At 44.3% G+C, this 25,865-nt stretch overlaps 1 protein-coding gene across 1 annotated transcript; it reads left to right on the forward strand.

Moving 5' to 3' along the window:
• Positions 1 to 160: 160 nt before the first annotated feature.
• Positions 161 to 13,007, forward strand: LOC138958459 (uncharacterized). Its single transcript, XM_070329626.1, has 5 exons — positions 161 to 193; positions 8,064 to 8,249; positions 9,121 to 9,330; positions 11,127 to 11,375; positions 12,221 to 13,007. Exons 2-5 carry the CDS (start codon positions 8,124 to 8,126, stop codon positions 12,527 to 12,529), a joined length of 894 nt encoding a protein of 297 aa, XP_070185727.1. The 5' UTR covers positions 161 to 193; positions 8,064 to 8,123; the 3' UTR covers positions 12,530 to 13,007.
• Positions 13,008 to 25,865: the final 12,858 nt, after the last annotated feature.

The following is a 25,865-nucleotide window of genomic DNA, read 5'->3' on the forward strand; positions in this document are numbered from 1 at the left end:
GCCACTGTTATCATAATTATCAAAAACTCTTGTTCTCGGTCAGCCCTGATTGAGCCCTCGGAAATTCTCTCCACCTGGGTCTTGGTAGACCAATGCTTGTTGCGTCACTTTTGACGTTCAACAGATTTCGCATTTTGATGACGTAATTCATGTACACAACATTCTTACTCTAGGGATACTCAGTGATTCCAAGGTGACACTTTCTCACAAATAGCCTTCATTTGTACGACCTTACATTTGATTTTGGTCAATATTGTGTGGGAAAAGTCCCTATGTCTTATTAGCTATTTAGATACTCAAAGTGAAAAGTGAGAAACACATGTTAATTCCGACTCCAGACTTCGACGATATAACATCGGCTTCTGCGCGTCAATTACTAAATAATGTTAGGCTCATGGTCTGTCGCAGTTTATTTATCTCTCTGCTGCGTAAAGTCAGAAAACTCAACATCAGTAACAACAAGGTATATCGCGTAGCTAGATTTGTGGATAACCTGTTTTTACAACAACAGCAACAACAACAAGAACAATAGCAAAAAGAACAGTAGCAGCAGCAGCCGAGGGAACTGCAACATCAGGCAGAAGCATCATCATTACAACAATAACATCAACAACAGCACCACCACCGTCATCATCAACAACAACAACAACAACAACAACAAGTTGTTGCATTTCATTTTGTTGAGCGGTTTGTGCACACAGTTCTCCAGAATGCCAGTAACTGATAAATCCTTGTTGGAATCGGTCTTTCGCGACGAAGACTGTCCCTTTCAAGAATTTAACTTCGTAAATATTTTTGAGCTGCACAGCGTGTGCGTTTGCATGTCGACATATAATTACGTGTTAATGCCCGATGGGATCCGTTCGCGTTTACAGGTATGTAGATCTACTAAGCCGCTTAAATCGCTGTCGTCGTGGAATTTTGCCGTAACTCGATTCTTGGCTATTCTTTATGTTTTTGTGCTTTAAACTCTGCAAATCACTCTCTATGAGATTGACAATACATGATTTAAAATTCTTTTATCTTTCTATCCATACCAGAAAGGAATATAAAAACCATTTCATTATAAAAGAATAATCAGTTGTGCCCATCTTCTGAAAAGCTATTTAAAACGAGTAACTCCAAAATTCTAGGACGACGTCGTTTTTGTGTTAATTTACACTTGTTCAATGTGAGCTAGAAATATGTAAAGAGAAAGATGCGTAAACGTTTAGCTTCGAATGTGTACGTAAGTCAATGGTGTGCATTTTGCGTAAAGTGTGTGTGTGTGTGTGTGTGTGTGTGTGTGTGTGTGTGTGTGTGTGTGTGTGTGTGTGTGTGTGTGCATGCATGCGTTCGTGCGTTTGTGTTTCTGTGTGTGTGTATGCGTCGGTGTGTGTGTGTGTGTGTGTGTGTGTGTGTGTGGTGCTGCTTCCTTTATTACAATTAGACATGTGGTACGTGTTTTTGGGGTGTTGAGATGCATCTCTCTCTCTCAGCGTCGTTGTTACACGACACTTGAGATTGCCACAAGTTCTCAAACGTCGTATAGTTGTGTTCTTTTATTCTACGTCGCCCGTCTTCGCAGCAACAGAAAACAACTCGTCAAATTGAGTTCGAGGATTTATTCAGCATTCAATACATACAACTGCACAACGTAGCAGAACTCAAATAGAAGCTTTTTTTAACATTCAAATCGCGCTGGCATATATAGTAAATACTCAATCTCGAGAATATTCCAGACCGAACATGATACAACTACATTATACGAGCCGTGCGTGGACTAAACTAGCGACATTCTCTCTGACGTACATCAAAAGCGCCGACACACTTAATCCGAACGAACGCCACGAACTCACGACTAAAACAGCATGGTAAACAACTTGTTTTGACAGGACTAGAAAGTTCACCTGCATTCTCGTCCAAGCATAAATATTGTGTTTACAAAATATAATATCGGTACTTTCCCACAAAGCACAAATAAGTCAACTACATGCAACACACAAAACTGAACCAAAGCTCAGCAACGGTAGCGTTTCCTAACATTACCCCCAACACAAGAAGAAATTTACCTAATTTCTTTCAATCATTGAAACGCTACCTGTACACATACTATGTATACATAACAGATTGAAATCCAGGTATGTACATTAGTCTGTTGGAGAATGAACACAGTTTTACTCACATACTCGGCTGAGAAAATCTGCTCCAACATTGTCTGAACCTTTGATCGATTCCACTCGCATATCAAAGTTCTGCAAGTACATCACCCACCTCATGATACGATTATTCACAAACTTCGCAGAGTTCAGGTAGGTGAGGGGTTTGTGAACAGTCTGAAGCACGAATTTCACCCCTTGGAGGTAGAGTTCAAATTTCTTGATTCCCCACACGATGGCTAAACACTCTTTCTCCATGGTCGAGTAGTTCTTCTCGGCTCCTGACAGCTTCTTGCTGGCATAGCTGACCGGAAACGGTTTACCTCCATGTTCTTGCATCAGCATGGCGCCGATCCCTTCGTCCGATGCGTCTGTACGCAAGATGAACTCTTTGGCAGTATCAGGAAGGCGTAGCACCGGGTCTCGTGACATCAGGTCGCGCACGGTCTGGTATGCCTTCTCCTGAGCTGGTCCCCAGAGTATTCGGTTGGGGCATCCTTTTCGGGTTATGTCCGACAAAGGCGCCGTTATGGCGGCGAAGTTTGGAATGAACTCTCTGTAGTACCCAGCCAATCCAAGGAAGGATCGCACCTGCTTCTTGGTTTCAGGACGTGGCGCATTGAGGATCTTGGTGACGTTTTCCAACAAAAACCCCTTTTGACCTTCCTTCAGTGAATGACCTATGAAGTCAACGTTGTCGGTCCCCTAAATGCACTTGCTGGGTCTCACGGTCAGATTGGCTTTTGTCAGGCGGGAAAACAGTTCCCTCAAAGTCTCCAGATGCTCCGCAAAGGTCTCCGTGTGGACTAGCAGATCATCCCAGTAGTACACAACATTCTTCATTCCTTTGAGCATTTTTCGCATTACCCTCTTAAGGGTAGCACCACTGTTCACCATGCCAAAAGGCATCCGCAGGCACTCATACGTTCCGTCTGGAGTTGCAAAGGCGGTCTTTGGTATGTCCTCTTCGCGCACAGGAATCTGCCAATATCCCTTGCTGAGATCGATCTTTGAGAAGATCTTACTGCCGGTTAACTGTCGGAATAGATCAGTTGCCGTCGGCATTGGTTCAGGGTCAAACACGGTGATCTTATTGACTTTCCTAAAGTCAATGCATACCCTGTTTGTGCCGTCTTTCTTCTTGACAACAACAACGGGAGATGAGTAAGGGGATGATGATTCACGGATGACCCCCATCTTCAACATGTTGTCGATGTCCTTCTTCAAGGATTCCCGAGCCTGAAACGGGATAGGGTATGGTTTTGAGCGAACAGGAACGTCAGATGTGAGGTGGACTTCATGTTCGACCAAGGACGTAGAGCCTGGAACATCAGAGAACCTATGGGTGAAGTCGCCCATAAAATCATGCAGCTCTTTCTGCTGGTCTTCTGTCAGGTCAGGTCCTAGCTTGACGTCGTCCACTCCCTCTTTCTTGTGGAGGTCTCCCAACTCCAGTAGTTCCTCACCATCGAACTCGTCTAGTTCGGCTGGTTCTTCCACACTTGCTGCGACCTGTACTGCTTCCGGAGGTCTCTCCACATACAGTTTCAGGAGGTTAGCGTGGTAGATCTTGGACTTCTTGCCGACATTCACCTTGTAGTCGTTGATCCCTACCACGGCCTCAACCTCGTATGGGCCTTTCCACTGCATCAGTAGTTTGTTGTGATCAGTGGGAAGCAGTATCAGCACTTTGTTACCTGGTGTAAACTTCCTGTTTACGGCTTTGCGGTCGTAGTAGTGCTTTCCGCTATCCTGAGACTTTCTCAAGTTTTCTCTCGCAATCTCGAGAGTCTCCTCCAGTTTCTCTCGCAACTCGAACACGTACTGGTAACTGTTCTTCACTTCAGGTGTGTCCACATCTTTCGTCCACAATTCCTTTAGTATCTGCATCGGGCCTCTCACGGTCCGCCCGTACATCAGCTCGAACGGGGAGAATCCAGTGGACTCTTGTGGCACCTCCCTGTATGCAAACAGCAAGGCATTGATGTAGCGATGCCACTGCCTTGGCTGCTCACTGCATAGTTTCTTCAGCGTGGACTTCAGCGTCGCATTGAATTTTTCGACCAGCCCATTGCACATCGGGTGATAGGGTGTCGTAGTCAAGTGACGAATGCTCAGCAGCCTGTTGACCTCTTCCATGCATTCAGAGACAAACTGTGTCCCCAGGTCTGTGAGGATCTCTTCAGGAACCCCAATTCTGCTGAAAATGTCCACAAGTGCCTCGGCAACAGTCTCGGTGTCAATTTTCTTCAGAGGCACGGCTTCTGGGTACCTGGTTGCATAGTCTACCAGGGTCAGTACCCAACGATGACCCTCTTCACTTGGCGGTTTGATCTCGCCGATGAGGTCAATGGCCACCCTCTTGAAAGGTCGGTCGATCAAAGGCATCTTCTGCAACGGCACTTTCGGGACCCTTCCTCGAGGTATGGTTTTCTGGCAAATATCGCACGATCGGCAGAATCGAGTCACATCTGCATGCAGTCCTGGCCAGTAAAACGCAGCCTGGATTCTGTCCGATGTCTTCTTGACACCCAGGTGACCTCCCATAATAGAGTCGTGGGCCACCTCCATCACCTGGCGCCTAAGTGGTTGAGGCACCAGAACTTGACGTAATGGCTTCCCACCGTTGACTCTCGCGTGCTGGAACACTCTGTACAGGATCTTGGCCTTCACCTCAAAGTGCACAGTGCCTTCGCCCTTAGTCATCTCCTTGACAGGACGACTCCTGTACTTTGTCAAGGTCAAATCAGCTTCCTGTAGCTGAATCAGCCGATCCCTGTCCACGACAGCAGTTGCAGAACTGTTGGTGACCCTGAGTGGCGTAGTTGTTTTGTCCTTCTTCGCCTGGGCTCTGGTCGTCACAGCGCTTACAACCTGCGGCTGGTCGCGGCGATGCACAGTTGCTCTGTCATCTCGTAACAGTTCGCTGATATCTTCATTCGCGAATGGCAGTGGGTCTTCCTCCTCAGCAGCAGGCTGAGCTGAGCCCATTCTCCATTCGAAATCAGGGTCATCAGGACGTCTCGCACCCCCAATGTTCCCAATTAGTAGATCGTACAAGGGCTTCTTCAGGCAGACGGCCTCAACTTCTCCGGTGAAGTATGGAGTATCGATCTGGATTTTTACCACTGGTGCCTTCACGCATTTGCTGTCAGCCATGAGCGTCCACTTGAAGTCACCAGTGAACTTCTCTGTTGGCACCAGATCCTCTTTGACAATGACTCCATTGCAGCCCGAATCTCTGAGAACAGTCACTTCCTGCTTCTCAACAAATCCCTTCGACACGGGCATGTTCGACACTGACACAGCTGCGCTGGCGACGACAGAGATTGACCTGCCATTGGCGAGTAGAAGCTGGCCATCAGATATACATTCTTCCACGTCCGATGGTGTATCCACTTGCTCGGCAGCCCTTGGGAGTATGACGCTGCTCGCACATACTTGTTGGTTCGAGCCACTCGTTTGCCTCTTGTTGTCGTAATATCTCCGTCGATGTTCTTGCGCTTTGTCATTGACATGTCCGTTATTTTTCTTTTGGGGACAGTTGGCGACTCGGTGACCCTTGGCATTGCAATGGAAACACGTTATGTTCTGCCCTTCATTGGATGATGGTGCGGACTCAGTTTGTCCCTTGGCAGGTTGGTTTCCCTGGTTTCCGCTCTTCTGGAAAGGTTTCGTTGACTTTGACGTCCCCAGGGTCCTTCCATGTGCAATGAGATAACGCTCAGCAGCATCAGTAATGTCCTTCAAACCCCGCAGTTTTTGCTCTTCCAAGCGGGTCGCCAGGTCCTTCGGGCAGGCATTAAGGAACTGCTCCTTCACGATCAAGTCCCGCAGACTCTCGTATGACTGCTCTTCACCTGATAACTCCACCCACTTCTGCAGGTATGACGACAGGCGCTCCACAAACTGGCTCGGTGTCTCTCCAGACAATGGCTGGCATTCGCGGAAGCGTTGACGGTAGCCCCTTTCAGTGAAGTTGTAGCAACGCAACAGAGCTTCCTTCAGTACATCATAGTCTCTGGCGTCATCGTTTGAGAGTCTAGTGTAGACCTCAAGTGCTGCCCCAGTCAAATGTGCGCTGAGTTGAATCGCCCAGTCGTCGCGCTGCCATCTAGCACTCTCAGCGAACCTCTCGAATCTTGCAAGGTAGCAGTCGATCTGGTCCTTCCCGTCAGCGAATGCTGGAAGTTTCGGTGCCCTGTGTAACATTTGCTGCTGGTTATCTCTTTGGCGTGGTGCCTCGTGCTCATTTTGAACACGCACCATTTCTGTCTGAAGCTCTAAACGCTTCGTCTCCATTTCTATTTGGAGCTCTACGCGTTTCAGCTCCATTTTCCTTTCTTCACGCTGTGCTTCTCTTTCTCTTTCTTCACGCTGCGCTCGTCTTTCTTCACGCTCACGCTGCGCTTGTCTTTCTTCCCGCTCACCCTGCGGTCTCGAATAGCAGCTAGCATCTGCTGAAGAGACATTAAACCCCAAAAACCAACCAACCAACCGCTCACGCTGCGCTTGTCTTTCTTTTTCTTCTCGCTGCGCTTGTCTTTCTTCACGCTCACGCTGCGCTTGTCTTTCTTCACGCTGCGCTAGCAGTTGTGTCTGGGACTCGACGAACTCCGTCAGCTGCTTGTCTTTCAGTCCCAGTTCAACTCCTTTTGCCCAGAACTCAGCCATTCTGGTCTTTTCCGGTGCGTTCGTCTGTATTCTTTCACAGCCACGAACGTAGACGAATGTAGTCTTCTAAAAGAACACAGTCTCTACTGCACCTCCGATGCTTCTCTCGTCGCTGTTCACCTTCGTAGACGCAGGCTGCCACCCTCCTCGTCTAACGTGACGGCGCACTCTGCTCACGATACGTACACGACGTACCTCAGTCGTATTTCGTAGTATTAATGCACTAGCTCCGCGACGAAGTCCGTCTCGTCCAAACGGCAGCTAACCTCTGTAATCCCGATACACTCCGGCGTCGCTCACCGTACCGAGCTGCGGCGATTACCAAACTCTTCACCAGTCACACCGAATCCACGGTTCCGTAGTCTCAATACTGATCCCTCAGGATACACCCGATTGATGGCTACCTCCTGTGACTGTCTTGACACTGGTCCTTGTTGCTGGAAAACCCTTGGCGTTAAACGTAGATCCTTGGCTTGGCCCCCAATTGTTACACGACACTTGAGATTGCCACAAGTTCTCAAACGTCGTATAGTTGTGTTCTTTTATTCTACGTCGCCCGTCTTCGCAGCAACAGAAAACAACTCGTCAAATTGAGTTCGAGGATTTATTCAGCATTCAATACATACAACTGCACAACGTAGCAGAACTCAAATAGAAGTTTTTTTAACATTCAAATCGCGCTGGCATATATAGTAAATACTCAATCTCGAGAATATTCCAGACCGAACATGATACAACTACATTATACGAGCCGTGCGTGGACTAAACTAGCGACATTCTCTCTGACGTACATCAAAAGCGCCGACACACTTAATCCGAACGAACGCCACGAACTCACGACTAAAACAGCATGGTAAACAACTTGTTTTGACAGGACTAGAAAGTTCACCTGCATTCTCGTCCAAGCATAAATATTGTGTTTACAAAATATAATATCGGTACTTTCCCACAAAGCACAAATAAGTCAACTACATGCAACGCACAAAACTGAACCAAAGCTCAGCAACGGTAGCGTTTCCTAACAGTCGTGATATAACCTTCGTGGTTGAAAACGACGTTAAACACCAAATAAAGAAAGAAAGAATCTCTCTCTCTCTCTCTCTCTCTCTCTCTCTCTCTCTCTCTCTCTCTCTCTCTCTCTCTCTCTCTCTCTCTCTCTCTCTCTCTCTCTCTCTCTCTCTCTCTCTCTCTCTCTCAATGCCTCCGACACGTCTGTCTGAGTCTTGCAGTGTCCATTCTCATCATCCACAGATCGTCCTGAGCTGTACGGGTGTGGTGATCGCCTTGGGGACGTTACTGGTGACCTCCTCCATGATCAGCAAGACCTCCACTGCCGTCAACATATCCGTCATCTTGCTCTACAACATCCTGCGTCTCTCCGCTGCTGGCTTCCTCGCTAGCTTCGCCCTTGTCCACAACAGGCAGTCTTTGCAGAAGGTATACTACATCATTTCAGGCACCTTGGTACTTGTGTGTTGTTTGCATCTGTTTTCCAACACTTTTATTCTGAGGCTTGTCTTTTTCAATGAACCACATGTTAGTAAGCCGACCATTAGCCTTTTTGAAATAAAGCAGTTTTTCGTGAAGGCATAATTACAAGTTCAATCTTCATAAAGACTACTGCATTTCATAGCTAACCCTTCCCTCTTTCACGCCTCGCGCATTACTGGGTCACCGGGTAACCATGTGAAATTCAGCGGTCGCACGTGTGAAATATGCGTTGGAAAAGGGAATTTACTGTTGAAAAATAAATGATGATAGCTGCGTGCGTGCGGGCGGTCGGGCTTTTGGGTGGGTGCGTGCGTGCGGAATTTCAAGATGTACCGGGTATAGCAGCTGTGCAGGGTATTTTACTCGGGGGTCGCGCTGACATTGAATGATATCCGGAGGTTCAAACAAAACTATACATATTTTGCGTAGCGATATCGCTTTAATGTGTATGGCACCCGAACATGCAATATTTACCCAGCATGGTTGGTTGGCTGGTTATTATTTTGTATCGTCTCTTCAGCACGCGACAAGGTGTCAGCCCCGGCTTCAGATAATGTGTTGGGGGAAATCTCGTTGGGGCTGTGGAAGTGGGGGTGGGGGCGGGGGTTGGGGGAAGGATTGCAACAATGCACAATTCTGCCTCTGATCCGTGGCTGAGGTGCACGGACCGAAAGTTGGTGTCATCCAATCGGGAGAGAACAAACCGCGCGGTCTGATTCGTTGAGATCACAACAAATCTCAATTTCAACCAATCAAACACCGCGGTTGGCTCCCACCCGGTTCCGTGGTAACTTTCTCGTGCACCTCGGCCGGCCAGGTGTCCAACTTCATGTGGCTGATGGGCACGTGGGGCGTGAACTACACAATGCTGGACATGTCCATCGAGCAAATCTTTGTGGTTTTGCGGCCTGACCTCGCGCACACCAAGGTGAAGGCCATCAACGCCGTGAAAAAGACGTTCTTCGCCCTTTTGCTGGGGCTGTGTGCCAGCGCCATGGCCCTCATCCACGCTATTGGCACTGCAAAGGTCTTAGTTGTGTGTGTGTGTGTGTGTGTGTGTGTGTGTGACGTGTTGTTGTGTGCGTATATATATGAGAGTGTGTGTGTGTGTGCGTGCGTCTGTGTGTGTTGGCTTATATATATATATATATCTACTGAATCGCGAGACAGAGTATGCAGCGTGGCGGTTCGCCGGCTTAGAGCACGTGTTGAAAATTTTCATCCACCAGTTTGTGCCCGGGGTCCACCTGAATATGCCCACCAAATTTGATGCAGAATATTTACGATGGGAGGGGTAGTATATATTAGTGGCAATATTTTGAAGATGGGAGGGATTTTCTACACGAATTGCAATACTTAGATGTACTACCAAAAGCGCTGTGCACGGAAAAGCGCTGCTTTTGTGTGGCGGAAGTGAAAGAAGTGAAGATGTAGAGCCGAACAAAAAAGTGTTTATTTTCGTAATTCGTATCGCGAAACAGAGTATTTATTCACCGCGGTTCACCGCAGCGCAAACACACACACACACACACACATCACACCACACCACACACACACACCACACCACACCACACCACACACACACACACACACACAACACTATCCTTGCGTCATCCAGAGATACTGTACAGATCTCTGCGTTATCTTTGCAAGCAGCTCCGGAGATTTCAAAATGTTTGCTGTGTGCAACACATGTTCAACGACAACATCTAATACGGATATTTTGGATGTTTTGAAGAAAAGAACTTCTTTTTCTTGTCGTAAAACTAAAATACACCCTCTAATTAAAAAGCATGCACGCGTATGGGAGCCACAAACCGCATGCATACTGGCACACGCTGATGCTGGTGATTCTGACTGTACACTGTTACAACTTAGATCTAACTGAACATGATCACGTTACTCGTTAGATCATCAGTGCTATTATTTTGTAGAAACTAAAAAGGCACTCGGAGTCCAGTAACAACATATTGAAGTATCTGTGAATGTGTTTCTGGCAATTAAATGGGAACTCTGGTGTACAAGAGGTCTTCTGCTGCAGTGCATGGTGTCTAGATCTGAGTTTTCAAGGCTTCCACCGAGGCTGATGATACTTGCCTGTGGTGGGAGGGCGTTCCAAAGACTGCTGTCTGTATGATGTTCTGCAGGCTGGGAGTTTATGAGCCTCAGCATGGACTCTATAGTCTCTGACTGGGTCAGCGAGACACGAACGGCAACTCAAATCGATCGACCGGCACGGTTGGCCTAGTGGTAAGGCGTCCGCCCCGTGATCGGGAGGTCGTGGGTTCGAACCCCGGCCGGGTCATACCTAAGACTTTAAAATTGGCAATCTAGTGGCTGCTCCGCCTGGCGTCTGGCATTATGGAGTTAGTGCTAGGACTGGCTGGTCCGGTGTCAGAATAATGTGACTGGGTGAAACATGAAGCCTGTGCTGCGACTTCTGTCTTGTGTGTGGCGCACGTTATATGTCAAAGCAACACCGCCCTGATATGGCCCCTCGTGGTCGGCTGGGCGTTAAGCAAACAAACAAACAAAACTCAAATCGATAAGCATCCGAACACATCGGAACTTCCGTTTACGTTCGTAGCTACTCGGAAATAGCCTTCGGGATTAAAAGCCCGTAACTGACGTGTGAAAAAAACAAACGCTGCCGGGTCGGGTGTAGCGCTGAGTGCAGTATATTTTACTCGGGGGACGGTTGCGCTGACATTGAGAGATATGCTCATGTTCACACAAAACAAGACATAGTTTGTGTAGCGATATGGCTTAAATCTGTATGGCACCTGGAATGCAAAATTCACTTTCTTGACAATCTTCTTGCAGTCGTCCTTCAGGAACGGGAAGCTCGCCAGCTGCGAGGAGACAGCGTTCTACTACTCGTATAGCATTGACTACAGTCTGTACGTTGTGGGCTTTCTGCACTTTCTCTTCCCCCTCACACTGCTGCTCGTCGCCGTGTTGTTCTTGATTATCGTCTACATCGGAACGTCCCTTCGAAGCAGCACCTTGTACGATCGGTATGCTTCTAGCCCGACCATCTACCACTTTGTCAAGTACTACAAACCTCAAAGGGTAAGCGAGAGAAATATTTTAAGTCCTTTGCCTCCTGCTCGGAATCATACTGTGTTGTGTGCAGTTTCCATTAGATACATTATAACTGAACTATCTTCTGAAGCCAGGCTCGCTCGCATCTGCTCAAGACGTTTTGTCTTTCGACACGAAAGGGGGAAAGCGATTTTGCAGAAGATTCATGCGGCCATAACATGATCCACTGCATTTGGATTGTCTAGCGGGCGATAATGGGTGCTCTGGGAGATATAGGGAAAGTGTCCCACCTTTACTCTCCGCGTAAACAACCCGCCATGTAATTATGTCCCTTCTTCATTTGAACATGAACATAAAGTTTGCGCAATGAATAGAATTTCACAGTGAGTTGTTTATCGATTTCACCAAGGTTTTGTCTCGTATTAACACACTGTCAGTATACTCTCTGTCTGCAAAGTGTTGTACCTTTGCATTCGGGACACTATTCTTGAGCATTACTGGGTAAGTTGTGAAGGTGAAATTGTGTATCCTAAATCTTTCTTTGCTTGGGGCGTGAGTGTGGGGGTGGGGGGTTTGGGGATGGGAAGGTCAGTGAGTCATGAAGTATTGCCCCCTGTACATGAAATGTAGGCTACCTTGCAAAATAAATGCTTCGGTAAAAGGAAAAGCTAAGTAGGCTACGCTACGTTCCCTAAACGCGAAACAAGCGTTTTTAAGGAGTGGAATGAATTTATTTTAAGGCAGATGCATAGCATTCATCATCTACTCTCTGGGTATATGTGTGTGTGTGTGTGTGTGTGTGTGTGGTGTGTGTGTGTGTGTGTGCGTGCGTTGGTGCGTGTGCGCGCACGGTGTTGCTCTTTTCCTTACAGTCAGCCTTGCTGTGCGTGATGAGTTTTCACCTGGGATTCAACGGTATGTACTACTACACCCTTGTTCAACTCATGACCAAGGAGGAAGCTGTGGCTCCAGCAGATCGCAGCATGTATACCCTGTACTTCCAAATAGCGGAGTTGTGCGTCCTTTGCTCCACAATCCTCACGCCGTTTACTCTCCTCCTGTGGCCAAATTGCCGCCATGAGGCAAAGATGACGGTGTCATGCAGTTCCTCGGAGTCCGGTCCGACCTCTACTAACATTTCCCGGTCTAATCATTCATTGTCTGCCTTCTCAGCACTTTAAGGACTGATGAAATATATGATTTTCTAGAAAGCTGTCGGTTTGTCTTCTCTACGCTTTAAGAACTCGATGGTGCATTGGCGTCTCCTGAAATCTCAGTGTGGCTTTGACAACTCCACGTTTTAGAGACTGATTGAACATTTGCTTCGAATCTCATGAAAGCTGTTAGTTTGCTTGCGCTACAACTTGATTTAGGGACTAATGGGACATGTGCTTCTAAAAGATGTAGGTTTGTCCTGTTGTCTCTACGTTTTAGGGGCTGCAGTAATGAGATTCGCTGTTTTGCATTTTACAGACTGTCATTGCTGTGCTTCTCTTGAAATGTATCTCTACATTTTAGTGACTAAATGACACATTCGCTTTTGAAATAAACTGAGCAAAATAATTATTGCACCCATTTTCGTACCCCACCTAAAACGTTCATTTCCGTGTCATTTCATTGAAACTGTATATGCCATTAAAGGCCCTTCACTGGACTATCTGGCACACTTTTCAGATCAAAGATTTCTGTAATAGGTTTCACGTAAGCGCCGCCGACGTAAGGGTACTCCCAAAATCGACCTGACAAAAACGTAAGATACCAATTAAAAAATCGACACAAATTCAGAAAAGGCTGAACTTGGCAACGTTTACAAACGAAGAGAAAGCCAAATCAATTATCTATTCAGAACAGGTTGTTTTGTTTTGCTATCTTGCGTATATCTTGTGGTATGTCATTTCTACTGATGCAAATAAACTTTCTGGTGTAAACAATGTAAAATATCATTCAGTTTAAGTCACCGTTTCGACGGTTGAAAGTGAAATCATGCCGTCGATTCAAAAAACGCCATATTTGAGGGTAGGCGTGGCCAAGGACCTGAGACGTCATATCCAAATATTTTTCAGATCCAAGACATTTTTAACAACCCTTTCGCTGCCAATCAAAACTTGCGTATGTGCATTCCTGACTGCCAGGGAATATTGGAGTTCGGGGTGTAATAATTCACACAAAAATTCTAGCTCCAAACTGGCAGTAGGTAGGTAAGTAAAACCTATGTTATTTTTAAGGGAAATTGAACCAAGAATCTGTTTTTAGTGTCTAATCATGGAAATAATAATTAGTTTGGCTTATAATGATGTTTAAATATGAACTTTTTGAAAAATCAGTCCGGCGCATCTTCCGGTGCCTGTGGATCAAACACAGGTGGCTGTTTTGCTTGCTCCAAGAAAGGATTATAATCACTATCATCTACCTGTTTCCAACGAATCGTCCGAAAGAAAATCTCCCCCTTCCCCTGTCAGTATCCATAATCATTTGCACCGCCTGTAGCGTCAGTCCGGCTTTGTTTTTCCCTACTAGGGCCCGGTCGACTGTCACGCGTTAGCCATTTTGACGAGTCGAGATTTCTCTCCCCTACCCTGTCGCCGAGGCCGAAAATAGCCTTCAGACGCAAAACCGCGTCACCATTTATGTTTATTCATGAGAATGAGGTATCCTACCAAGCCATTGGCTGCTATTTGTGTGTCAGCAGTGACATAGCATTTCTGGAAAATCCCGGAACGGAGAAGACGGGTAAACCCGTCTTAAGGCGCTGCGGCAGCACAAGCGCATGACGGGTATACCCGTCCTAAAGCCTGTTCTTAACCAGACGAACCTTTGGTTCGCCGAACTAAGGTTCGTGAACCATGGTTTGTGTCTTAACTGGGTGAACTTGTTCGGCGAACTCAAGGCCTAGTTCGTCCAGTTAAGACACGAAACCTGGATCGCCGACAAACGAGGGGAGCTCACTCCGAGTCGACAATAAAAGCAAGTAAGTTATTCCTCTTCCAAAAATGGCTGCCTCCATGACGAAATCACCGATTGAGTTGTAACTTCGTGCTGGTTGTCGATTTGGGTCTCTCCTTCCCACTTGATCATGGTGCACGAAGCCTGGTAATCTTGAACTTTAGTGTGTTAAATTCATAGGTCAGAATCGAGTGGCATACTTTACTTATTGTTGATACAAGTACCTAAGTCCGGGGAGTGTCTGGTAACAGTGTGAGGGTCACCTTAGTCACAGGCTTATAACTCAAACAATTGTCGCTCTTTTCTAAAACGGGTTTTACCACTGCATAGAGCATAAAAAAAAATGTAAAAATATGAAAATCAAGGTGACATGCAACTCATTCCGTGATGGAGGGTCACATATATGTGCTTTAGCTTTCTGTCTCATCATTTATAAATGTTGCCCTTCAATCACACACACACACACACACACACACACACACACACACACACACACACACACACCGGCCCACACACACTTTTGATCCAGCTCCAACCATATTTCGTAAGGCTTTATTCAGGTTTGTCTCTTGTTCTTAAACATCCGATTTCTAAGCAAACGTCTGTGCTGAGAATATGAACATAAATGTCAGATGCCTTTTTATAATGAAATAATGTCCATTTGTGTTCCAAACACTTCCGAAGAATACTTGTTCAAGTTGTTGGTGTGTCTTCAGTCGCCCTGACATCATCACAACTCGACCCTGTCCTGCAAAAATACAAATATATAGGGTGACACCCAACCATTCAACCCAAACAAACGCTTATTTCTTTTACATCTGTTGATCGAATTAGTTATCATTTGGTGTTCTTTAACTTCAGCTATACATTACAAAGGTCAACACAGTTGCAAGTTCATAGGTTAAAGTCACAGTAAGCCTCCCGTAAACCATCACAGAGCTCCCCGAGCGTCTACATACAGTACAAGCATACTTCCATGTGAACGCTCACCGAACGGGAACATCCTGGCTGCTTTCTGTCGAGCGTGACAAATTTTCAAAGAATTTATTTTCGTGGACTTGTTTCTCTACAACAATGGCGCCTCGTTTTGGTGCTGGACGGCTGTTATGAATATTCAATACCGGAATGCACGCCCGGACAGTAAGCCTCCCGTAAACCATCCCAGATAATGTCAGGCTTTTATAATTACACACAGTACAAACACCCTTCCATTTGAACGCTCACCAAACGGGAACATCCTAGGTGCCCTACGTAAAGAGCGAGCAATTTTTAAAGAATTAATTTTGCAGATTGTCTCGAACACTTTTTGGACCCATCCTGAACTCAGGTCAAAAATGAGTTACTTCCCTTCGGGTCTCATTCTATCGATGTAAACTGGCAATAGTTGTGGATCGATGATTATCAGAATGTTTTTGGACCGTGGTGCGTTTTTGCGCTAGACCTAACTTTTAAAATCTAAACTTATCTTTCAAGTTTTCTCAAAAGAAATAATTTGAAGCAAACATTGAATGTTGCCTTTCATTTGCAAAGCGTATCCCCTCTGTGTGTGTGTGTGTGTGTGTGTGTGTGTGTGTGTGTGTGTGTGTGTGTGTATTCAAGTGCAAACCTAGCGTACCTATACGCAGATCGTAGGTCAGTTGGCAGTTACAACTGTGGACGGGCCGCAGTGGCGTGGTGGTGAGACGTCGGCCTCCTAATCGGGAGGTCGCGAGTTTGAATCCCGGTCGCTGCCGCCTGCATGGTGGGTTAAGAGTGGAGATTTTTCCGATCTCCCAGGTCAACTTATGTGCAGACCTGCTATAGTGACTTAACCCCCTTCGTGTGTATACGCAAGCACAAGACCAAGTGCGCACGGAACAGCTCCTGTAATCCATGTCAGAGTTCGATGGGTTATAGAAACATAAAAATACTCAGCATGCCTCCCCCGCAATCGGCGTATATATGCTGCCTGAATGGCGGAGTAAAAACGGTCATACACGAAACAATCCACTCGTGCTAAAAACATGAGTGAACGTGGGACTCTAATAAGCCCATGAACGAAGAAGAAGAAGAAGTTACAACTGTGGAAGGGACGTTGCACACGATTCGGCAGAAATATCTTTCCGGTAAAAGCAAGGGAAAAAAGAAAACGGATGAAACGAAAAGAAATTGAAGAACGAGGCGATACGGCGACACCTTGCATTCATATTTATAATGAGGGGTGTGTGGGCTCTCGGAGAAATGAATGTTCTAATTCAGCAGGCTGGGTATAAGATTAACATGCCCTGCCATTGTCGACTCATGTCGGCAAGGACTATAAGTTGACTACTTTCATTGCACAGTCTCATAGGAACGTGGGAACGAATCCATCCTTTTATTCGTAGACAAGCATCTTTGTTTGCGTGTTATTAGGACCATAATGTTAGGGACATTATAAGATGTTTGGTGGCTTATTGACAGACCAGCTTTTTTGTTGGTCCGAAGGCCGCAGTCGATAAATATGAGACAAAAGGCGATATGCTCCCCGAGGACCAACAACAAAATGCTGGTCTGACAACAAGCCACCAAACATCGTTTTTGTCATCATTTTGGTTGTGCAACTAAAATGCACAATAACCCACAGGGAGACGAATTTTTAGAATCCAACTCCGGGCCACAAAGCATCGTCACAGTAGCACGAGGTAACACGTCAAACTTGTATGTGACGTCAAACGTAGCTAGTTGACGCTTTTCTTCCAGTCTGAAAATGTACAGAGCTGCGATCATACCTGTGAGTTCAATAAGTGTTGCGCATATTTCTTTTCTTTTAAGTGTTTATGACTTTTCGTTGTGGATTTTGCGATTACAGAGATAAGTTGCAAATTGACCATGAGTCGCCGCTGTAATTATCAACATTGATTGGGTCTTTGAGAGTGAATGCTTACTATCGTTGTCCTAGGAAACACAAATCCAAAGCCGCGATGGTTTCACACATCAAACAATCAGCCTGATTGGCTTTTACTTTGACAATCCACGTTTCACCTGAAAGCTCAAACCCATTCACCACCTCGAGTTATTGCATGGGGAACATGAGATTTATTTCCCAGGTGTTTGTAAATGAAAACTCGTGAAAATGATGACAAGCAGGGAAAGGGGGGAGATGGGATATAGAGCCACTTGTCAATTGTTTCTTGTCAAATAACCAAAGGGAAGTAATCGCTCTTAATGCATACGACATGTGTAATAGAGTAAGCGAGAGTTGTACGGAACCTTTTCTCCTGGCACCTGAGAGAATAACAAGCAATGTATCGATTGGAGATTGGATTTCCCTTCTTTGAGTCATGTGACGTCAGAGGCCGACAAAACTTTATAATTTGGCTTTTCAGGTTGACCGAAACTTCAAAGGATAAAAAAAAAAAAACGTCATGTGTTTGATTGCATGTGTGTGTGCTGTTCAATGTCAAAACAACAACAAAGTCAGTACATGACGTGTGTTTTGTAGTTCCTTTGAAGTTTCGGTCAACCTGAAACGCCCAAATATGAAGCTTATGTGTTTGATTGCATACATGTGGATTGCATGCATGTGTGTGTGTGCTCGTTCAATCGTCTAAACAACAACAAAGTCATAAGTACCTGAAAGGAATTCGATCGATACATAAATGTTATTTGCGTGTTTGACCAAAATATGTATAGGTTACAACACGAGTGGTTTTTTATATGGCTTGTATTTCAGTCAAGACCCAGCGGATGAATATCATCGGGAGACACGAGCCTCTGGCGAGTGGCTCTCGATTGATATTCCCGCTGGGTCTTGACTGAAATACAAGCCATATAAAAAACCACGAGTGTTGTAATCTGTATATCCCATTCTACCATCAAACACAAAGTGTAGACTACTAGCGGCACTGTTGCGATCTGTGCAGGGTAAAACTGTTGCCAGCGAGACTTAGCCCTTTTGCAACCTTAAACTAAGTGACCGTCGCTGAAAAAAATAAAACGAATGAGTGCATCGATAAGTACGCGGTAACACTACTTTCAGACCATTTAAAAGCTTTAAGTAAAGGTTCATAAGTTGCAAGAAAGTAATGAAGTCGAATAGAAATTAATTTAGTTGAAGCGCACAATTCTTTTGTTTTGCGTTTCAGGTCGGCAGAACGGGCGAAACGGGTTTGGGACCCATTTGGCTTACTCGATTCAGAATCGATTCCACGTTGTTTTTCTCGAACGTGTGTAATTAGGCTTATTGACAGAGAAGCAAATTTTAGGGAACAAATATGTAGGTTTAGATTTAACCATTTGCTCCCTATTTGAAATGTATCTACGTGATAAACTGTTTTGCGAGTGTGTTTGCATGGATGAACTTAAACTGGTATGGGTGTGAGGAAAACGCGACCGACACGTCTGTCACCGCCGATTGATTGCATTTTGAAGGAATATGACTGGATTACGGAAAAATATGTGGACTTACTGCAGAGCCAGGCAAAAGAGTAGACTTGCTCGCAAAACACGTGAAACAGCCGATGTTTGATAGCTGAAGGCGCACACCAAAACACACTACCGACAGATTCTCAAAAGTCGTCTGCTAACGATGCAAGGGGAGGGTACTCGTGTTTTTGTTTTGGTTCGCTAGCATCTGGTTATCTTGTAAGTTGAATGTTCGTTTTTTTCGACCCGCATTGCTTTCATAATGAAAGAAACTTTTGCTTATTGCATCTCATACATCAGATCAGTTCTGAGATTCATTTTTGCGTGCAACTGATTTGGTTTTCTGAGCCGTGCAATACGATTTTAGAACTTCATACAAATGTGTCACATTGTTCGGCGCGAGGTCAAAGGTCGGGAGGAAAGTAGTCCTTTGCCCAAATCGGAATCTTCACTATCATATATTTTTTGGAGTCCATGATGTATTTATTGAGCTATAAAAATACAACATATATACCCATACTGAAGTAACAGAGACAAAGAAGGGAGGTCATGGGATATGACATTTTACACAGATCTCGACAGTCATTGTTCACCTCGACCGCTAGCGCGGTCTCGGAGAACAATCATATGACTGTCTCGATCTGTGTAAAATGTCATAGTTTGGTCAAACACGCAAATAACGTATATTGAAATGAACAAGCGACTTTCATCCTGTTCACAAAACGCACTAATCAAAAATTTGCTCCAGGGGCTACAATCAATATTGTATGGGGGAGATTTATAATATAGCGCTTGACGTTCTCTAAGCGCTTTACATATTAATTTCTGCCGTGTGAGATGGAATTTTTTACACAATATATCACGCATTCACATCGGCCAGCAAACCTCAAGCCTATTAGGGCGAGCATTCACCTTTTACGGCCTTTATTCCAAGTCCCACAGGTATTTGGTGGACATTTTTATCTGTGCCTATACAATTTTGCCAGGAAAGACCCTTTTGTCAATCGTGGGATCTTTAACGTGCACACCCCAATGTAGTGTACACGAAGGGACCTCGGTTTTTCGTCTCACCCGAAATACTAGCACTTGAACCCACCACCTAGGTTAGGAAAGGGGGGAGAAAATTGCTAACGCCCTGACCCAGGGTCAAAATCGCAACCTCTCGCTTCCGAGGCAAGTGCGTTTACCACTCGGCCACCCGTGGAAGGTGAGCGATTTCCTTCACGCGTTGATTGACAAAGCTGTACTGTCTGTGATGATGGTCTAAAAATAGCCCAAGTCCTGGAGAACTGTTGCTTAACATAGCAATAAAGAATTAATTATTTCTCGCAATTGGTAAGGACTTCAAACCTAAAACTTTGCAGGAAGCTTAATTTATACAACCCCGCAACGATGGGAAAAACCCTGGAAGTAATTAAACTAATTAAATAGGACTATATGTCAGCCTTTAACTGACACTCTGAACAAACTTGACCAGTATGTCATAATGCAGTAGCAATCGGACGAATCTCAAGTTGGCTGTTGCTTGAATTGTTATGCCTTTGCTTTTCTTCAACTATGACATTTAAGAAGAAAGCCTGTACTTAAGGTTTTCTGTGTTGGCCAACATCACTTCTTTTTCTTTCAATTGATTGATTAATTGATTGATTTTACAGACACACAGTCAAGCTTGTAATTTCTCTTTTAGAGATGAATAAAGATTATTGTATTGTATTGTATTGTATTGTAAATGAACGATTCCTACAATCGCAGAACTAACAAGTATGCATTTTAAATCTAAGTCTTTGAAACAATCTGTGTCATCTTCCACATTTTACAATTGAACTGCCAGTTTTGTTTCCCTCTGTCCTTCTGTGCACAATACTGCTGGATACAGAATAGCTAGGTGCCATATAGCACAGCAAAGGTATTCCAAAGCAAAGTTTGTTCTTAAAAATATGACACGTACAGCAGTGAAAAAAACAACTAAAAATAAACGTTCCATCAACCTATCACTTGTCCAGTCAGTAAACAGAACAGCTTTGTTTTAATAACTGTCAGTGCCTGCAGGAAAGTAAAAATAAAAAAATAAAAAAATAGTTTAAACTAGTCAACATTTAAGGTAATTGAAATATCCCTGAACATATACAACCCACATGTACCACTGTCTTGTCGTTAATTAACTATTCAGTGAGAGAAATCAGTAAATAGTGTACAAATCAGTCGTACACAAGGGAGCGTCACTAAACTACAGTTCCAATGTACATGTACCAACGTCATGGGATTTGTCAGCTCTTCACACTCATTAACATTCAGCATCACTGTTATACTACTTTTCTCACTTTATCTAATTTGGACACTGCACAGAACTGATTCCAGAAAGATAGCGAGCAAGTACTGCTCTCTGTGTGTAAAGCCCCTGAATCCCTGATGGCAGAAATGCCTCTTTCTAGCAACTTACTTCCCCTGACACTCTCACTCATATCTAAGAGCATAAAAGGTGTTGGTGATGTCTCAGGGTCTACCTTGTTCCTTTTTTTTCCAAATGACAAATTTATTTCTGCAGTGTTTTGATAGTGTTTACCAGCCTACAGCCAGACGCAATGTGGTAATCACAATTACATAAAGCATTTAGCTATGCATGCATTTATATTGTAATTGGAAGCATCCAAGATTATTCAATATAACATATATATATATACTACTGTTCAAATAAGGCTCAAAAGCTGAGGTTACATGTGCAAAAAGTTATTTTCTTCTTCTTCTTCTGCGTCCGTGGGCCGAAACTCCCACGTACATTCGTGTTTTTTGCACGAGTGGAATTTTACGTGTATGACCGTTTTTTTACCCCGCCATTGAGTCAGCCATACGTGGTTTTTGGAGGAAGCATGCTGGGTATTTTCGTGTTTCTATAACCCACCGAACTCTGACATGGATTACAGGATCTTTTTTGTGCGCACTTGGTCTTGTGCTTGCGTGTACAAACGGGGGTGTTCGGACACCGAGGAGAGTCTGCACACAAAGTTGACTCTGAGAAAAAAATCTCTCGCCGAACGTGGGGACGAACTCACGCTGACAGCGGCCAACTGGATGCAAATCCAGCGCGCTACCGACTGAGCTACAAAAAGTTGTAGAAACTACCCTAAAAAGAACAAACAATATGTCAGTTTCCAACCCACAGTGATGGGTACCGTATTTGACGGACTACAAGCCGCGACTTTTTTTTCAAACAAAATTCGCATTGCGGCTTATAAAAAGATGCGGCTAAAACGTTACCTAAACTTGAATCGCATTCACCTAAGGCCTAAAAAAAAAATAGGTGTGGTTACGGTAACCCGACCTACCCTATTTTTAGGGGCCGACCCTATAACTTTTTATTACATTTTGTCAAAAAAAAAAAAAAAAAAAAAAAAAGAGTGCAGAAAACGCAATGAAAGCGACAGCGCTGGAGTCGCACACTTATTTCCCTGTCGAGTAGGTTTAATTTGTACACATTAGAAAAAAAAGTTAAAAAAAAAAAAGTGATTGCCTACCTTCCTACCCATTTTTTTGGGGCTATGTTACCTTAACCACACCTATTTTTTTTTTTGGCCTAATGGAAGTCGCCGCGGATTTTCATTTCGCTCGATTAGCTTCTTCTTCTGCGTTCGTGGGCTGAAACTCCCACGTACACTCGTGTGTTTTGCACGAGTGGAATTTTACGTGTATGACCGTTTTTTACCCCGCCATTTAGGCAGCCATACGCCGTTTTCGGAAGAAGCATGCTGGGTATTTTCGTGTTTCTATAACCCACCGAACTCTGACATGGATTACAGGATCTTTTTCGTGCGCACTTGGTCTTGTGCTTGCGTGTACACACGGGGGTGTTCGGACACCGAGGAACGTGGCCGTGGGGACGAACTCACGCTGACAGCGGCCAACTGGATACAAATCCAGCGCGCTACCGACTGAGCTATATCCCCGCCCCTGCTCGATTAGCGATTACCGGTACTTTATTAGCTCTCTACTCAAGACTCGGCGCTTTTCTCTTTCTTTCGCGAATCTTCGTTTGTCAACAAGTCGTCGTGACAAGATAGCGTACAGAGAACCAGCAGATGTATCAGGATCTCGCGCGCGCGAGATTTCGGTTTTTTTGTGTCTCGCGATAGTTGGAGGAGCGAGAGCCGCCATGTTGTGGTTTCGTCTGCTCGAAATGTGCGCAAAAGTCGAAAAATCATCCCAAAAAAGCTTATTCCGTTGGTTACAAATTGTGTGTGTGTGTGATATTTTTCTTCAAACTTTCTCACTTTTCTTCTTTGTTTCACTTGTTTATTCTCGGAGCCCATTTCGCCAAATACCGTACTTTCGTTTGCCTGGTTGTTTTGATTGACACGATCTGATTATATTTTTTTCGACTGCGGCTAATATAGTGACGCAGCATATACGTGGCTCGTCCCAATTTTTTTTTTAAAAGTCGGGGGTGCGGTTTATAAAACGGTGCGTCTTGTAATCCGTCAAATACGGTACAGTGAAAACTGTCAAATACGGTCACTGGACTTGGCGGACACTCGCAGAATACGGACAGTCAGTCTCGGCACGGACTGCTTTACACTGTAAAACACCTGTACGTTACGGCCACCTCGGCATTACGGACGCGGACACGTATTTTGGGTCCATAATAAGTCATATACCTGCTAAATACGGACATCCACAGCAAGCTGGGAAGTTCGATCGACGAAGAAGACGATAAATCGATCAGTTGATATTATTCGGTATCTGAGCAGCTCTCGCGAGACACGCTATTTGTTATGCTTTGAACATCGCGAGAACTTCGAACCTTGGCTTGTGCAGCTCGCACGAGATCGCTGTACCGCATGCTTTGCTATGCTCTGAAGTTTGTGAGAGATTACGAAAGCTTGGAATACCGATAGAGTCTATTCTTGGTGAGTGTTTTAAGTCGACGCATTTGATTGGCTGCTAGAGTTCCAAGGCAGCCAATCCAACGCGTGGAACGTGTTCGGCGGAACGGAAGTGAAAGTGTATGAGTGAATGTATCTTCTCTTCGAAAGAGTGATTCGTGTTTAACAAGATGGCAGCAAGAAATTCAAATTCAAGAAAAGGAAGAAATGCGCTGACTTTAGAACAAAGGATAAATGTTGTCAAACAACTGGAAAGTGGGAAATCATGCCGAACGATTGCACAAGAGCTTGGGTGTGGGAGAACGCAGATTTCGAAAATCAGCGTCGATCGGGAAAAAATAATGAAGTTGTGGGAATCGGGAGACGGACGTGCTGACCAGAAATGGGTTTCGAAGAAGACAACCGAATACGAAGAGCTAAATGACGCCGTGTTCGAGTGGTTTTCAACCAAACGTGCGAATCACATTGCCATCAATGGTCCACTCAGACAACGCTGGACAAATTCTTTCAAAAGCTGATGAGTGCAGAATGAAGTGAATGTGAATGTGTTGTATGAATGAGATCCAGTAACTTTTTAACAATTTAAATTTATACAGTTGATATGATAAAAAGCTTTTAAACTTGTTTTACAACAGTCAATATTAAATGTTTCTCTATTTAATCTAAACAGCTTCTGTTTTTCTTATAAATGTACTCTCTCTCTCTCTCTCTCAACTTGACTTTGTCGCGTTTACTTGCACCTGTCTAATAAGGACACCTGCAGAATAAGGACACTTTTGTCTGGTCCCAAGGGTGTCCTTATTTGACAGGTTTTACTGTACTAATAAACAATTAAACAACATATGTAACATTCACAAACACACAAGCTCTCTCTCTCCCTCTCAGTATCTTGCATACAGATGTATTAGTCAGCTCTCACTGATGCTCATGTAACAAGGCATTTAGGTACACAGACATGTTCTATGAGGCATCCAAAATTATTCAAAATATGAGAAAAGCAATGCTTGTCCCTCATTAAGGCCAACTGGCAATCTAGCTCATCTGTTTCAAATAAAGGTCAGTCTCTCTCTCTCTTTCAGACACACACACGCGGCGTGGGCAACACACACACACACACACACACACACACACACACACACACACACACACACACACACACACACACACAGCACTGCAAAGTTCTTCAAAAACATGTGTAACCAAGTCGGTACCTGGAAGTCAGTGAGTAAAGCACGCACACCCATGAATAACGTCACTCAGCTACTATCTAAAGCTTCAACCACTTGCTGACCAGACACATGATAACCAGTGTATGTATATTTGATTTCTATGTTGTTTTATATCAAATTTAAATTATAATGCACTATGTGATACACATATAATTATGGCACCAAATGAAAAATAATTGTGAATTAACAAATCCACTATCAACTTAAGTCAAGGCTATATATACAAAAGAATAAACAAACCCAAAAAGTCAAGAAGAATTTGGCCTGCTGCCATAAAAATGAACTTAACAGTTTAAAATAAAGTTAACCTCACAATGAGAAACCGACGTAGCACTGCTAATTCATAAAGTAGTTTTGAACTGTAACCATGTTTACATTTTATTAATCAAATAATATGGAACTGCAGCTTTAACCAAAATAAAAATATCAGCAGATGGGTGTGTTCTTAAAAAAGTAAAACAGGTAAACAGCATTTTTACTTTTGGGGGGTGTTGAGGTGAGAGATGGGATTGGGGCAGAAGTCAAGGACAACAAAGCATAATCCATGAAGATGCATGTCAACATTAGTGAGTTTTGCCACACATCATACAAACAATACAATACATGAAAAACAAACTTTTAGGTAGCTGCTAATTATTAATACACATTTCTATATACATGTATAAGTAAAACAAGAAAAATAATTGTCCAGCTTTCCCTGCATTGCTGTCTGCTGTATTTTAATTAAAAAAAATCACTTCGACAAAATTCCCCCTCCCAATTCTGCCTCCCTCAGCAAAGAAAAAAATGGAAGGAAGGCAACCAGCCATTCATGAGAACATATTATGAACGCAATCAATGATCACATTGTGAAAGACAAACAAAAAAACAAGACAGCCTCATGTCACAAAATTCTTTGCGAACAACAAATTAGTAAGGTCTTACATGCAACCATCAACACAGGTCAGGCACTGTTCCAAGCCAATAATATTTACAGGAACAATAATATTTGTCACACTCCATGTATGACTATCTGTCAAGGAAGAAAACTGAAAATTGTAGGCACTCTTCTCTGCATGGTCATGTCACAAGAACACATGTCCTGC

This window comes from Littorina saxatilis, linkage group LG2 (assembly GCF_037325665.1).
Source record: "Littorina saxatilis isolate snail1 linkage group LG2, US_GU_Lsax_2.0, whole genome shotgun sequence".
NCBI lineage: Eukaryota > Metazoa > Mollusca > Gastropoda > Littorinimorpha > Littorinidae > Littorina > Littorina saxatilis.

Coding starts and splice junctions, on each gene's coding strand:
- LOC138958459 (XM_070329626.1), top strand. CDS start 8,124: ATGATCAGCAAGACCTCCACTGCCGTCAACATATCCGTCATCTTGCTC. Junction 8,250..9,120: donor ACAGGCAGTCTTTGCAGAAG/GTATACTACATC, acceptor TCGGCCGGCCAG/GTGTCCAACTTCATGTGGCT. Junction 11,376..12,220: donor AGTACTACAAACCTCAAAGG/GTAAGCGAGAGA, acceptor TTTTCCTTACAG/TCAGCCTTGCTGTGCGTGAT.